Source organism: Vollenhovia emeryi, unplaced genomic scaffold, assembly GCF_000949405.1.
Source record: "Vollenhovia emeryi isolate VEMERY1.0 unplaced genomic scaffold, V.emery_V1.0 DF939180.1, whole genome shotgun sequence".
In the NCBI taxonomy this organism is placed as follows: domain Eukaryota; kingdom Metazoa; phylum Arthropoda; class Insecta; order Hymenoptera; family Formicidae; genus Vollenhovia; species Vollenhovia emeryi.
The window spans coordinates 746,318-762,246 of record NW_011967186.1 but is presented as its reverse complement, the minus strand read 5'-3'; the positions used below and the strand labels follow the sequence as shown (position 1 = coordinate 762,246).

General features: G+C 50.8%; 2 protein-coding genes across 10 annotated transcripts in view; one reads left to right on the top strand and one right to left on the bottom strand.

The window, feature by feature from the left end:
* LOC105563138 (putative uncharacterized protein DDB_G0277255) overlaps nucleotides 1-15,929 on the top strand; it is a 37,577-nt gene that overhangs the window by 3,724 nt on the left and 17,924 nt on the right. For 2 of the 9 annotated variants that reach the window (XM_012014473.1, XM_012014474.1), the window contains exons 1-3: nucleotides 2,210-2,391; nucleotides 8,551-8,682; nucleotides 13,992-15,771. In XM_012014473.1, the coding sequence (XP_011869863.1) occupies nucleotides 8,584-8,682; nucleotides 13,992-15,771 (1,879 nt within the window). In that variant the 5' untranslated portion in view covers nucleotides 2,210-2,391; nucleotides 8,551-8,583. Of the gene's footprint in view, nucleotides 1-2,207; nucleotides 2,392-3,762; nucleotides 3,821-8,550; nucleotides 8,683-12,418; nucleotides 12,663-13,991; nucleotides 15,772-15,929 lie in introns of those variants that run through there. The other 7 variants (XM_012014471.1, XM_012014470.1, XM_012014468.1 and 4 more) reach the window with 6 other exon arrangements.
* On the bottom strand, nucleotides 358-1,604 carry LOC105563137 (cytochrome c oxidase protein 20 homolog). Its single transcript, XM_012014466.1, has one exon. The coding sequence runs from the start codon at nucleotides 1,522-1,524 to the stop codon at nucleotides 1,168-1,170; it is 357 nt and encodes a 118-aa protein (XP_011869856.1). The 5' UTR covers nucleotides 1,525-1,604; the 3' UTR covers nucleotides 358-1,167.

Below are 15,929 nucleotides of genomic sequence, written 5' to 3'. Positions count from 1 at the left end.
TAAGCTCTTAAGACTGTCTCAAGTCGTAGACGTAAGGCAAGGCAGAGAAAGACTTAAGTCGTATATAAAAGAGATCTTTACAAGAGTCTCTGCCTTGCTTTACGTCTACGACTTAAGACAGCCTTAAGTGCTTACGGATCGTTCTCTGCCGTCAGCCTAAGGGCTCGAGCAGAACGGCTGCCTTGTACTCTTAAGACACAAGACAGTCATTGTGCGTTACCTCAAGACAAAGGCTTAAAAACATAAAACATTGTCTTAAGAGTACAAGACAGCCATTCTGCTCAGGCCCTAACGCGATCGCGCCTGCAGAGTGCGAAGGGGAGATTGAAGGTAAAAATACGTGCAAAGACATAAACATACGTTTGGAAAACAATTTTATTATACAGCATTTCGTACCGGGACTAGGGTGTGGCGAACTCGCCTCATATAAAAGATTTGCAGGGTCGCAAAAATGGCAATTGCTCTAATAACATTAGTATCAATATACTAAATATAACTAATTAAAATTATCTTTACATTTCATATGCCGTAAAAGAAACATCTTTTGTTACTAAAGGGCGCAAAGATGTCTCGTACCAGTTTCGTTCCTTATCAACGATTGCGTTCAGCAGAAAAACATTGTTTTCCAATAGTTGTAAAATTTGTAAATTCGAGCGGAGTGTGCTCTTAGATTCTGCAATAATTAGGAACATACTCCAATCAGATTAAAGAGTTTTACTACAGTTGCAAAGCAGCTTTCTCTGCTAAACGCGCCCATCATGTATCGCATCAAGTACATCGTTCGAAAATAATTTTTTAACGTTATAAATCAGTTCGAGTTTAATATAATGCAGCAGTGCAGTCATACAATAAGTTATCAAAATTACAACTATGTAACTTTGAAATTTGTGTCTTTCGGCGTTTAAGAAAACTACTATATTTTACTGCACGTATACCATATATACAATCGAATCCTCGTAGATGTCAACCGTGTAAACGTTACACAACAGTTGAAAGAAAATTAAGTAAAACTCAGGCATTCGTCAGGCGTCCCTTTACGCGCATTTTACATCAATATAATACAATAATCTTATTTATATCACATTGTGCTACGGTCGCAGCGTGTCCGCGTACAATGTACTCGTCGTCGCGCGTCACTTCGAAAGCGCCCGGAAAGCGGAGCGGTTTCTACGCGACTTTCGGATTCTCGGGAACGACCCCCTTGACCTCCTCCAAGCTGCTTGCCGACGTCTGCCGGACGATGGTCTGCAGGTCCTGCAGGGCGTTCTTCTGCACGACGTAGTTGTACCGACAGCAGCACCAATAGACCAGGACGACGCTCATGTAGGAGCCCATGGCGACGTTCGTCGACAGCCTCGCGCGGCTCGTGAACATGAAGGTGGCCAGGCCGGCCGCGACGCCGCCGTAGATGCCGTACAGCATGCTCTGCTTGAAGCAGGGAATCTTCCTGATGTCACGGCCGAACAGCACCACCGCCTTGGACTGATCGTCCTCCTCCGCACTGCCGACGTCCAGCGACGCCATCCTTACCGTAATTCAGGCTAACGCAAGGCGCTTTTACGTAACCTCGAAGTGAGGTTAGGCCGACGGTGTCCAGCATGGATCCAGGAATACTTGGACCATAGACAAAGTATATGTAGAGTGGGGGTAGAGGTTCACGTAGAGAAAGAACGTGGCTATTGGTTAACGCTTTTAGATCCAGCCAATCATGTTAAGTAATCATTGAGCGAGCGCTACTTAACATGATTGGCTGGATCTAAAAGTATTAACCAATTACACTGAGCGCTCACCGCCACGGGCAGTGGGTACCAAGATGACGGCACACTCGAGAGCGTCACTTTCTCTTTGCACTCTACTGCACTCCGTGCTCCTTCGCGGGTCGCGAGCCGATTCGCCGCGACGGCGGGAGCGGGAGCGGGATGACGTCGCACCACGCATGTTCCGTGCTATCGAATCCGAATGACAGGTGGTGCGGCTCGACAGTCCACTCACGATTCCGCGCCGCACACTCGCTAGGTGATCGCTCGCGCGAAAGGTGCGCGGATCCGCGGTGGCGAACGTTTTTGACATCACGACATTCACGACGGCGAGGAGCAGCGTGGCGCAGCGTGCCGCATCCATCGCAAATACCTGCTCGCTCACGGGACGAACGGCACCAGCCGTCGTCGACGTCTCAACTCCCCCCCCCCCCCTCGCTGCAACACGGAGAGCGCCGGGGACAGCCGTCAAGTTCCGTCCGAGGCGAATCGTGCGAATCGCGCGGTGTGACATGCACGCACGCCCGCTCGTGCGTCGCTGCTCGTAGGTGCTCCTCCCCTACCCCGTGCCCAGTCCCTACGATGTGTACCACGTATCCGCGCGACTCACCCGGGAGATTCAGCTGCGAAAGAGGTAAGGATCGTCGACGACGACGACCCCCCCCCCCCCTCCCGTCGACGGGCACCCCTTGCGCGTCGATCGCGCGGGGTGGCCCTTAACCTTCTCTCTAGAGCTTTTGGAGCGAAACATTCACCCTGTACGGGCCAGTTTCGCGAACGTCGACCGAAGGTTAATCGATTCCCTGTCTCTTAATGCCCGTTTCCACCGATGCAGATTGACTTTAGTCTCCGCGGTTGAATTACTTCGTCTTTTCTTTTCAATTCGTAAAACTAGAGGAGGATACGAAGTAAGTTGAATCGGGATCGAAGGTAAACCGCGTTGGTGGAAGCGGGCGCTGGGCCCGGTTACACCAAACGTCGCTCGACTTTAATCCCAGGTTTGTTTTCTGTTCCTGCACTGGCGAACCAGTGCAGTGAGCTAGAATGAGGAAAAACTCTGCCTGTCTTAGGTCGGTATTCATAGTCGGATCTTCTATCCAAGACCGTCTTGAATTTATCTAAAGATGCTGTATGGAACATTTCATTGGCTACGGAGTATCTAAAGATGATCTTAAGACGGTCTTGAATATAAGATCTGACTATGAATACCGGCCTTACTCTCACTTATTGCACTAGTTCACCGGTGTAGGAACCGGAAAGCAAGCCTCTTGGTTCAATTCGTGCTTGTCTCTTTCTAAAGTAACAGTTGGAAAGAGACAAAGAACGAGTTAAGCTAACAATAAACGGCGTTGGTGAAACCGGGCCTCGAAGAGTGCGTGTTCCCCTTCGGTGTCTTCACCCCAAAAATTCTAGAGAGTTAGCCGGGGGCGGAAACTATCGGGAGAAGTTTAGCTACGGTCCAATTGACGAGACGCCCGCCTAGAGAGCAAGGGTGGTCCAGGGTTCAAACCCTGGCCGAGGTAATATTTTTCGCAATTCAATTTTCTGTATATTATTAAAAATGCCAGATATGCTCAAGAACACACCGAAGCTGTTTTGCTACAGTGTCAAACAATCGAGAAACTTGTTAAAACACTCCTTTAAAAACGAAACAAAAAACAATTAGGGGAACAAATTGCCCGCGGGCTTTCGAAGCGACAGGCCGCGCGAATTGATCCGCGTCGCACAACCGCGTACGTTGAACGGGGCGCGTTACGTCACGGAGCCGTCGAGGCGCCCTTGACGGATGCCGCTCCTGATAATTGATAACGAGAGATAAGACGCTCGTCCGTCTCGTCGCGCGTTATCGGATCGTCCATCGCGGACGGCACGTCACGCTGCGGCTCGAACGAAAGCAACCCTCGACGATAAGATCCGCACCGCGGTGGAGCGCAGCGCGAGACTGAGAGGCGGCGCGAGTTCTGTGACCCCCGCGCTGAAGGTGGACGACTTGATTTGTTTTCAGTGTACTCGAGATTACTCTACGGCAGGCCAGGCATAGAACCGCAGGGATTTCCGTTTCTGTGAGTAAGGAAATCGCGGAGACGCGCTCGCGTACAACCAGCCAGGGAATGTGCTTGTAATAATCCACGGGAGAGGCGCATGCACGTTATTTTCTACGCGCTACTAACAACCTCTCGCTCTCTGTTTCTAACTTCTTCTCGCAATCCGTCTTCTTCCGCTTCTCTTACCCCCGACGGAGAATACTGTTTCGTTCGCGACAGGATGAAGTTGAAGCTCGAAAACCCGAAGGGAGCTACTCGCGAGATCGAGAAAGGATTCTCGGCCCCGAGAAAAATTCTCACGTAGATTCCAGGGTCTAGAATTGAAGGATCCTAATAGTAGCACGTGGTGGTTCACGTACGTTTTATACATATTTCTTGAATGCGTCTAATGTCCTATGTTTAGGAAACGTATAAAAGATCCACACGTTCCACTTGTGGACATGTTCAGTTCGAATAAGTCGAATACATCCGACTGATTCGATAAAAAGAATTGTTGGACGACACTAGGCTGGCAGATGGTTCGTTTGTTTAATTCCGACGTTTCGGCCACGCGGATTGTGGTCCTTTTCAAGGGATTTACAGCCACAGGAAAAATTTCCGGATCCAATTACACTTGAATGTATCATAAAATAGGATCGATTTAGCGTCAATCATATTTGTTATAGAGAAAGGAATATTTTAATCTCAAATGAAAAATTCTAAAACCTAGAAGAAACTAGTACGTATCGTCTTTTGGTCGAATATCGCGGCGCCAACTCCGTGCGTCGCAAGATGGGGGGGGGGGGGGAATTTATTCTTAACGCAAGAATAATATAAGTTACTCGTGTCTCAATATAGCAGGTCGCGTCTGTTTTAATTCGATAGAGGAGAATAAGAATTACTGATTTCATTTTGATACAGTCTTATTTTTGTACTAAGTGAGGTTGCGAGAAATGTAAGTGTGCGTCAAAAACAGTTTTTGTCTCGGTAACAGAAATCCTTTCTGAGGGTGTAATAATAAATATTACGTCGTCGATATTAAATTAAACACGGAGGTTTGACATCCGTCTCGGGACGTCACTCGGAGAACTGCGTTCGAAGGCACGTCCATCCGACGTAACGACCACGGTAGGACGTCCAATTGTACTCGAGTATGTAGAACGTCTTGAATATTTAGCATTTTCATGCGAGTCTTAGTATGCCGGACGTATCCTAGGAAATATTCGTCCGACATACAACGGATAACGATTAGTCCCGCGTTTCTCCACGAGACCATGTTTACGAGTCGGAAGAATCGGCGAACAACGCGCAGTAAACGACCTGTCGAGCTATCGTTCCGTTTGTGTATCGCGCAAGTCCTCCCGCGACCTTTCTTTCGCGACGATCGTTTGTGCACCCCTGCGAGAGGAGACAACGTGGTGAAAACGTCGCGTCGATCACGGGGGAGTTTTGCCCGCACCTTCGTTGCCGCGTGGTGAGCCGCTAGCGTTTCGCGCTAACGGTAAGAGGAGAATTCGCGCGAGAGCCGAACGCCGCGGCAAGAAAGGTCAGATTCCACACGTTTGCGACGCAGCGGCGGCGAGAGGCCCCGCGATGCGGACGCGATCGCTCGCCCGTCGCTCGTACGGTACAGATTATTCTACAATGGGCGCAAAACGCAAGACGCTAAGGCCCGGTTTCACCAAACGTCGCTTAACTTTAATCTCAGTTTAATTCACGTTTGTCTCTTTCTGAAGTAACAGTCGAAAAGAGACAAAGAACGAGTTAAGCTAGGCCTAAAGTTAAGCGACGTTGAAACCGGGCCTAAGCCGCAACGCAAGAAATCACAGTCAAATCTGAGAAGAATGATCAACTGTCCTTGGCCTGTTTCTTGCGTTGCGGCTTAGCGTCTTGCGTCCATTGTAGAATAAGTTTAAATCATCGAGCTCCGAGTCATCGGGTCGCCGCCGAAAATCTCGCCGAAGCTGAAGACAGAAATTTCCGGGACCCACGTACGGAACAGTAGGTCTCGATACTCTTCTCATCCGGAGAGAAACGTAGACATATCAATCATAGACTGCTCAAGAGGCAGTGGAGCCCTAAGTGGGGGCATCCTCCGGAGGGAAAAGGATAGTATGAATTTATTTGGATGGCCTATCTTCCCCTGACTCACTCTCGTGGCTCACGCCCATTAGAGGAAGATAGACACCAAATAAATCCATACTATACTTTCCCCTCAGGAGGATTCTACCGCTCATACCCAGTGAGAAATGACTCGTCGATCAATATTGACGCCTTCGAACTGATGTCCGATCGACGTCAAGTTGACGGTGTTGATGCCGACATCGTTTCGACAACGATCGACGAGTCATTTCGCGCTGGGTAAGCAGTCTATGGTTAACATGTCTACTCTCTGAAAGTCAATCAGTGGATTGTAACTGCGAACCAGTGAACATTCACTGTTTTCCGTGATAATCCACCGATTGACTTTTAGAGAGTGTGGAGAGAAATCTCTCCCCGCAAAGAGCTGCGTCGAGGATAATTTCCAGCTTTGCTCGCGGAGATTAACGGGGACTTGGATTTTTCGCCACGTTACCGATTGATTCGCTCAATATTTTAACGTTCGCTATTTCAATTTCGACGCATCCGTATCTATGGAACCCTTCGAGCAAGTCTTGGAGTTATCAGAATTCTCCTCCTTTACTTCGGCGATTCCGACGTGCGCGACAACGCGAGCTAATGTAATCCGCAATGCTCTCTACGACAAATCGGGCCAGTGCCATTTATCGTCCTACATTTGGAGATCGTAGCCGGTCACCTTTCACCATCTATGCGATGCATTTCGAATAAAATTCCTCGGGCGCTTCCTGCGGTTTTTACACGTTCTTTTTTTTTAAAAAAAAGCCGACAGGTTTCAGCGATGCCGGAACGTGTTCGCTATCTCAAGGAACCGTCCACGCGCGACGAAAGCTAACTATAAGTACAGCTAATCTCCCTCGACATGTTTGCATTAAAAATGAATCATTTTTAAATTTTTTTTACATTCGTTTAAAATTCAATTTAAATTAAAAGAATTATTGACGCAACGGTAAATATATTTCCCTGGTATTCATCTCGCGAGAGCTGAAAAGTTTAGCGAGTCATCGCTATCACGTCCCGCGCTTGTGGGTCAACACCCATTTCCGTTCGATCCGTGCCGAATTTTCGAGGAGAGCGACGCTCGAGAGACCCTGTAAAATCTGCGCCCTATTTTCCGAATTTAGCGATCGCGTCCCTTTATGGATTTACATCGATATTCTCGGTAGCTGGGTAATCCCATCGGAGGAATGAGATACTTTATTGAACCGTCTCCCTTCCATTTCAAACACACCTCCATCCGGCTGTCCTCTTGAATAAAATATTCTTACGAGGATCCCTTCAGTGCCGAAAAGCGCCCTTTACATTCATTCATTTCTTTCTCCCCCGCTGTTGATGTCACCTCTTGGCGAGGAAACACTACAACGCAACACCTACAGTGAGAAAAATGACCGATTAAATATAATCGGATAATCCAATTAGTTGGGAAAGTCACTTTATAAAAGTATCCAGTTACAGTTACAGTCTTTTTGCTAAAAATGTAACTGGTTACAGTTACGAGTTACCAGTTCTGAAAAGTAACGCGTTACAGTTACTCGAAAAGGAACGAATCGTTACTTTGCAGTTACTTTCTTGCAATGTAAAACAAAAATATCAAGTCTGCATTTGAATCGCAAAGTGTCGATAAAGGCGTTTATGCGCAAATGCAAGGCCTGGTGCAATCTATGGAGGTATAAAAAATATACGTATAGAGTAACTCGACTTAATGTAACTATTAAATTACTAGTTATCGAAAAAAATGTGACTGAGTTGAGTTACAGTTACAGATGGAGAGAAAGTAACGGAGTTAAGTTAGAGCTGCCAAAAAGAAGTAACTGTAACTTCGTTACAAGGAACGGAGTTACTTCCCAACCCAGGAATTTAATCGGATATATCCGCTTGTTGTTATGTAATTGGATTATCCGATTATACTTAATCGGACATTTTTCTCGGTGTAGTGAGAGAGCACTAACGTCGACTCGACGTGAATGGGGTCGAAACCGCGTCGACGTCGATTCCACGTTGATGTTCTCACCGAGCACTGGCGCATCTAATGGGGACGCGAGTTCGAGTTCGTGACCCGCGAGATCGAGAACCGGTGCCGTAACGCGAAAGGTAATCACGGACGATGTGCCTCGACATACCTCGACCGGTTAAATCGCGCATTTTCTCCTCCCGCCCGAGAAATAGGCTTTTCACGTATCGATCAGCGCGGAACTTTTCCCGGACTTACACGGTGCTTCTGGTGGCGGTACTTTGTCTAGTTCTTGGTACCTCGGCTGCATGTCCCCCCCGCCGCCTGCACTTTCTTTTCGCTCGATGATCTTCGCCTCGTTCGATTCCATCGAACGAGGATTCCGCGCGACGACCAGTCGACCGCGACGTGAAATATTAACGAAGGTTGGCTGAATGGGCAGGCAGGTGCGCGGGACTGGGATGAGGACTGTTACACGCATAGTTTAACTCCTTCCGCTCTACGTGTCGACGGCATGCGGGCGTGTAATAGCTTGTTAACGGAAAAGCTCTCGCCTACTAATTTACACGAGTGCACCTTGGTCTTCTGTCTTCGACTCTGCGCGCTCTCTCCTGAACACGGCTCTAACAAATTAGCGTAAGCGCACGAACGCGCATCTCGCATTTGTACTCTTACTAATTAAATATTCTCGTGTGAGCAGCGTTCGGTGCCGGGACAAGGTTGGCGGATCTATATGGGGCAATGCGTGTCTCGTAAGGCGGGCGCCGTCGTCGCAGCATCCGGTCATCACAACTCGTCCTCGTACCGTGTCATGGACAAGGCCCAGAAACAGGTGAGCTCCACTGTCTCTATGCCGTCGTAGAGCCGCGGCCAGGTGATAGAAACGTCGACTATACCCGCCGATGGACGTTGAACTTCAAGGTCCGCGTTCGCCGTGGACATCGAGCGTGTCCCTGGCTTCTGCCGTTATTGCATTTACGCAATATCCACGAGGGCTCACGTTATACATACGTTGTACGTACGCCGAGAATCGCGTGTGTGCTCGGATGTACATACGCGCGGCGCGTAGCGGAGAATCCAGCTGATCGCGCGGGCGGCTAGGCTGAAGGCCACGTCGAGGTTCAACGCCCTTTCTCAAACGCGATTCCACCCGCAACGGGATCGCGCTTCACCCGCGAATAGACGATGATTCGCGGCGCCGGGCGTCCCGTTTCTCTTCATAAAAATGACGCTCGGAATGAGAACTTGGAGGCAGAGAAAGAAGGGGTGTAATAAAGTTGGCGGAACTTTGGACAGAAAGAAGAAAGAGATTAGAAGGAAGAACAAAATGGGTCTCTCGGTGCAGGCATAATTTTTAATATATTTGTAACACTGGCCGATAGCGTACTGATTTGCCGAGAGTAAGCGCAGGAGCTGAAGTAGGAGTAAGATATAAAATTGATTTATTTCCTTACTCCTACTCCATACACCAGGCTGACTCCATGCATTGTAGACGACGAGTTACGTTGCTTTGCGCTCTGACCCTTTCGCTACAAGTCTCGCTATTGTTCGGCGTGCACATCTGAGAGCGCCGGTCGGGTCGAAATGCTCGGGCAGTTTCGACAATAACCGATATTACAATTGCTATCGTCGACCCTTCCTTATTCAAGTCTACACTTTCGATACGTGATCTGCGGATAAGCGCGCCGCGTAATCGCTCGCACGCTCGAATGCCTGCTCTAACGATTAATCTAAGAAAAGTTCGACTGTCGAACGTATCTCGATGTATCCTGTAAGTTATGCTAACCACTTTCGCGGCTCGCGTTAACTTTCTCATGCACGAATTAATTATCTTCCGAACGGACGTGATGTGATGAAACGCCGCTATAATAGTGATTACCGTTGCCTGGACTCGCACCGTCTTGTCCAGTGTTGATGCACTGAGGTAGTGTAAACCAGGGTTGGGAAGTAACTCCGTTCCTTGTAACGAAGTTACAGTTACTTCTTTTTGGCAACTCTATAACTTAACTCCGTTACTTTCTCTCCATCTGTAACTGTAACTCAACTCAGTTACATTTTTTCGATAACTAGTAACTTAATATTTGCATTAAGAGTTACTTTATATACTTTTTAAACCTCCACTGCAACTAGATACTTTTATAAAGTAACTTTCCCAACTCTGATATAAACATAATTTTGTACACTGAGAAAAATTTTCTATCGGCTAAACCAATGAAGTAGTGTTTCCGATTAACTTTATCAGATATATCTGTTTGTTATTATGTAATTGGATTATCCGATTGTATTTAATCGGATATTTTTCTCAGTGTGCAAGAAAAGCGCGTATAGTGGAAAAAGAATTGTTAGCGTCTTTGAAATAAGACGATCGTCCAGGAGGACGATGGGTGCTAATCTGCGCGAGTTTCAGCGTTCAATTCGAGTTTCGCGAGTCTTCGCGCACGCGAATCGTCCGCTGATGTTTCATTCATGAATCATCGCCGGCTTTCGCGAGCGGCGCGATTCCGCCTCTGAGTTCGAGTTGAAGCCTCGTCCTCTTAACAGAACCCTCGTGCCCCTTAATTATGAGAACTTTTGCGCCCGCTCGGGAGATACGCCGCGATTCACGCGACCGATCTCGTTTCGGCCGACGACGACGACGACGACGTTGCTTTCCATTGTTCGGCGTCACGCGTGCCGCTTCCACGGCAGCCCCGCGCCGGAAGCCGGGGAGGCTGGATAAGAGATGCCGGAGAGAACACTCGGCGTGTGCACGGTTCAGGTGCGAAGAAGGAGAAATCGCGGAGAGAGAACTCTCGTCTTTTCTCTCCCCATTGTCTCTCGCCGCGCCGCCTCGTCCTCCCGCGCCGCGGCCGTGCCGATTCGCACGGCGTGATCACACGCCGGATCGAACGCCGCTTCTTTCCATTGTTCCCCCCTGATGTCCTCTCGTTAGAGGCTGGCGTTTCCGAGCCGGAGATCTCCCCGAGATGTCTGCGTCCAGAGCGGAAGCGCCTCCTTTCCTCCGGTGAAACGGTTGCACACGAACGTAGTGCGCGCGAGAGTTGCGTCGACGAGCGACGTGGACGACGAGGAAGTCCGCTCGTATCATCCCGATCGCCTGGACGCCTGCTAGAGATGTCGAATCGAACTTCGTTCCCCTTTTCAAATTCGAATCGGCAAGATTTTGCAAATCAAATTAAGTCGAGTCGGACAGCTGAAATGTAACTTTTAATTAACAATATAATCATTATAGATCGAATTTTAACACGTACACTGAGGTAAATGTCCGATTAAATTGTATATCCGATGAAAAATGTGGTCAATTTTTCAATCAAATTTCATCGGATGTATCCATCATTTCATCGGAAAAATTAACCATCGGAAACACTATTTAAATGGTTTAGCCGATCAAAATTTTTCCCAGTGTAGATAATGGGAGAATATTTCGATGGGAATGTATGATTCGTATTCGAACCACTTGGACATTTTCAACATTCTCGAATGGATCCGCTTCGCTTCAGCGAATTCAAGTTCGAATCGTGCCGAATCTCATCCAACTCGATGCGTATTCGAATGGTTCGCACGTCGCCACTGCCACCTTTGTTCGCGGCATTATCGCGCGCGTGAGGCGCAAAGGTTTGTCTTCCTTATCAGCAAGACCGATTACAAAGAACTTAATTTTGAAAAAAGAAAAGAGACGATAACAAGACGAAATCCAAGTTTACTAGTAAACCCTTATCATATCTACCCACCGATTGCATCTTTGTTTCGTCGTAAGACCGGCAGTTTCTCTGGACTCAGCGTTACACAATCAAATCGTCCGGTTTATCGTATCAACATTTCCCGATTGAGATTGCGCTGGCTTAAAGTGATTCTCGCAATTCCTCCCGATGCCCTCATTAGAGCCGTTCGCGCAAAGGTAATCGCTGCGCTTCGTCGGTTTCGCGTAATCATCATCATCATCGGTCTGCGAGCTCCATTCGCCGATAGCGACGCGCCGCGATGACGACGCACACTCGGACACGTTGAATCATCCAAGCCGTGTATACAGGGTGCGTCCTGAACGAGGGCGACCGGTGACAGAGACACCTTCTCTTCGCGGGACGTGAAATCGATTGGTCTTCAACGGAACCCTGAAAGCCGGGAGGAGCGCGGGACGAAGGATCGGAGGGATCGTTTCTGGACGCTCAAGATGCGGGCCCCGTCGAGTCGGGGTGCGCGCCCGGCCGAGGAAATGCTGGCCGGCCCCTCCGAGAGTCGGGTTGATCGGACACACCTCTCGCGCTTCTCGAGGAACACCCTGTATACCGGGTGGTAGCCGGGACGCGGGCGCAAAATCAGCCCCCGGCCGCGTCGCCGTGTGCACGTCGACGTCGCGACGCCGGCGCAGACGACCGGATCGATCCCCGCGTTCGCTTTCCTTCGCGGCCCGAGTCTCGCACGACGAGGCCGAAGTCGCGAAGGAGCGAGAGAGAGAGACGAGGGAAGAGCGTGAAACGCGGGGGTGACTGTGACGACGACGACGACGGCGACGGCGGCGGCGGCGGAGGGCGACGTCGGTGCGGTGTCACGCATTCCCTCACCGTCGTATGCCATCCTTACGATGTAACGGAGTACGAAGAGAGCTCTCTGCCAGCCTTCTCACGCGCCGGATAAAAATATATATTCGGGGCATGGCGACGTGAAGCGACGGCGAGCGGCCGTCAATCCCCGTGGGAGATCGATCGACGACCGGCTGACATTGGCCCGGAAGCAGCCGTCATGGAGTACCGGTGCGGCAGCACGAGGTGCGAGGACGACTCGCTGGAGAACGAGAAGGGCACAGGCGTTGCGGTAAGGCAGAATAGCTCGTCCTTCCCCTACGGATCGTCCTCCTCTTCTCAGGGAGAACCTGCTCGAGGGTGCCGCGGGCAGTGTTGCGTGCGACTGATCGGGTGGGATTGTCGTCGGTAGGCATCGTCAGGGTGTCGTGCCATCGATCGCGTGCTTCTTCTGTCGTTTCGTCCAAGTCCCCGTAGCTTCACGGTGAATCCGATTCTCTCGTTTCTGAAAAATGACTCTTGATTATCCAGACGAATTAATAGATCGCGATCTCGAGACAGGGTGCACCTCCGACCGCACTCGACTCCGGATCTGAATCGCGTATCCTCGCTGGCACGGCCTACGCAAGACGATTTCGTACGTTTGTCGTAGCCTAGCGCGCAGGGTGTACCACACGCGCGATCATCCAAGGGGACGACGTCCTCGCGGTCGATTCACGGCCGTCGCGAAACCGTGCGTCCGCGCGTTGAGCGCGGCGGAGTCGAGGTTTCGCCGAGCCACTTCGCGAGCCGCAAGCCCGTGGGCGCGCTCCCAGATTTGTCGGCCGCGGTTACGCTATTTCTGGAGTTCAAACGGGGTTGCGGCTGCCGCGCGCTGAGCCTCTCGCGAGCGGCTTCTCAGTCGTCTCGATCATGGACAACGCGGTGTTGCTCCTCGCGTGCACGTTGCTCCGGGTAGCCTCGTCCGCGGCGGGACGCGCTATCGGCACCGCGCCGTTATATAATCCGCAGGCGAATATCGATTGATGTTGTTGCAGCCGGACACCACGCAGAAGGTTCGTCGAACAATCCCCTGAAACCCTACGAGCGTGCGACGTCTACGCGCACTTGGCGCCGAGTGGACACTCGAAAGAAACGGGATACGGCTCGAGAGTAAAAGGATGATTGGGCCGAGATCGTGCTCAGATGGCCGAGACATATAATGTGCGATGAAAGCCAAGTTCACAATCCGCTCGTCGAAATTCAATTATACGGGATATCGATCTTCCTCCACGGATATAATCGCGGCTAATGCGTGACTAGGGACGATACGCCGCTGATAATTCCGGCTCTTACATCTTGATACGAAAGTGCTCTTTGTTCGTGACGACCGTAGAAATGCGATAGCGATCCACGGACCGATCGAAGACCCGTGAATGATCTCTTGCATTCCTAATAAGCGATTCGTGTCGAAAAAGATGTTATAAAAAGCCTCTGATAAAAATAATGTGTATGCGTGCTCAATTCTTTCTTCTGCAATGTCTCTTTCTCATCGTGTTCTGCGTTCTTCGCTTGTATTTTTTTTACATTCTACTTCTGACGACTCTCGGCTCTCTGCGCTAACGAAAACTCCTCGTTTCAGGGCTCGTCGAGGCGTGGCACGTCGCATACGCGCGGCACCGCGATGTCTTTCGGCTTCCGGCGACGGCCCGCCAGCGGGATCCCGATGCCGATAACGAACAACTATGTCACCAGCACCAACAACGAGAAGAGCCTGCTGCATCCACGATCGAAGTCGGCCGGCCCGGAGCAGGATCGCAGGCGGATGCTGGACGACGATAACTGCAACGTGATTCATAATTCGTCGTCCGGCCGGTCGACGCCGCGGCTGGCGCCGCCGAAGAAGGACTCGAGCGGGATCGGGGTCAGGACGAACCGTTTCGGCTATCGACAACCCCAGGCGAGGTTCACGAACAAGGTCGGCGACATCTGCAACAGCCACAGCATCAGCCACTATAATCAGGAGAAGCTGCAGCAATATCCGCAGCAACAGCAGCAGCAGCAGCAAACGGACAACTACTTTGTCAAGCAGCAACAGCCGAACAGAGTCGTTGCGCACGTGCCGCAGCAACTGTGCGGCCCGACGGCACCGGCGAAGCCTCGCCCATCGCTGTCGAACAACGCGACTTATGGCAGCAATTTAATGGCGCAACAGGCGGACGCAAACAGACGAGTCTCAGGCATTCCGGAACCCATCAGCAGGTACACGCTGCACACCAGTCACCTGCCGCAACCGCAGTTCGCCGTGCGGGTGAGTGACTCCAACTCCAAGATCGCCAAGACCGCGGCGAATCAGAGCAGAAAGATATCCACGTCGTCGACGTTGAAGGGGGGCTCGTCCAGTTCGAAGGAGGGCTCGGTGACCGAGGACTCGGGCGTCAGCAGCCAGCCGACCGGACCGGAGGACAACGATAGGATCAGGTCGGTGGATTACATGGACGACGGTGCCATGAGAAGACGCGGTGTCGGCAGACCGAGAAATCTACGCATGGTGGTAAGCGGCAAGAGTTTCGACGTAAGAGATGTCCGCGACGACGACAGCACGGTCACGGAGATCTCGGTGATACCGCTGCCCAAGTCCTTTGCCAGCACCGCGGCGAATCTGAACACCGGCTTTGTGCGAGAGCGGGCCACGCAGTACCAGCGAATCGTCAACAAGGACAATAGATACACCGATTCGACCGCGTCGATGTCCACCACATCCTCGGAGGGCTACGACGAAGGTTGTCTGAGCGAGGAGAAGGCCTACAAGGATCGATCGCGCACGGAGAAGGTCCCGTCTATCAAATCGGACTTCAGCCCGCCCAGCTCGGACGATCCCGAGTACGGCCACGGCGAAGCCATGGCGGACGAGTACTCGTTGAGCTCCAGCGACGAGTACCAGCGTTCCAATTCCATCATCGCCCAGCACACGCAGGCGATCACCGCCGCCACGAAAACCGGCGCGGCGTCGAAGAACGTTCTACGCTCGGTGCTGCTTACCATCGAGGACCCGGCATTCGCTGCCGCCGCCGCTACCACAACGACTTTGATAGACGACGAGACCTCGCCGGTCGACAGCCTGTTCGACAGTCCCACCGCCAGCATCACTCAGTCGGATGGAAAGCCCTCGAAGAGGGACGAGGAACACGCGCACGAGCGTTCGGACAACACCCTCGAAGACGACGGTCCGGGCACGCCGACGAACGCCTCCAACTCGCTCAGCTTGTCCGAGGGTAGAGAGTTCTTCGACGATGAGATTGCAGATCAGCCCGGACTAATCTTCAACGACGACTCGAGGGCGAGAGTTGAAACGCAGTCCGCCACAGGGGATCAAGTCATCACCGAGAATAGCCAGACTCTGATCGAGCCGAGCTCTAAGAGTGAGTACAATGTTATTCCTGGAGTTCTTATCTCCAACTGCGTGTCGTATCAGATCTGAGTTACCAGTTCTTGTTGAATTCTAATAATTACTGTTGTAATAAACTTCAAATACATATATATATTTCTAAACCTTTTGCTTAAACGCACATTTCGTTAC

Coding starts and splice junctions, on each gene's coding strand:
- LOC105563137 (XM_012014466.1), bottom strand. CDS start 1,524: ATGGCGTCGCTGGACGTCGGCAGTGCGGAGGAGGACGATCAGTCCAAG.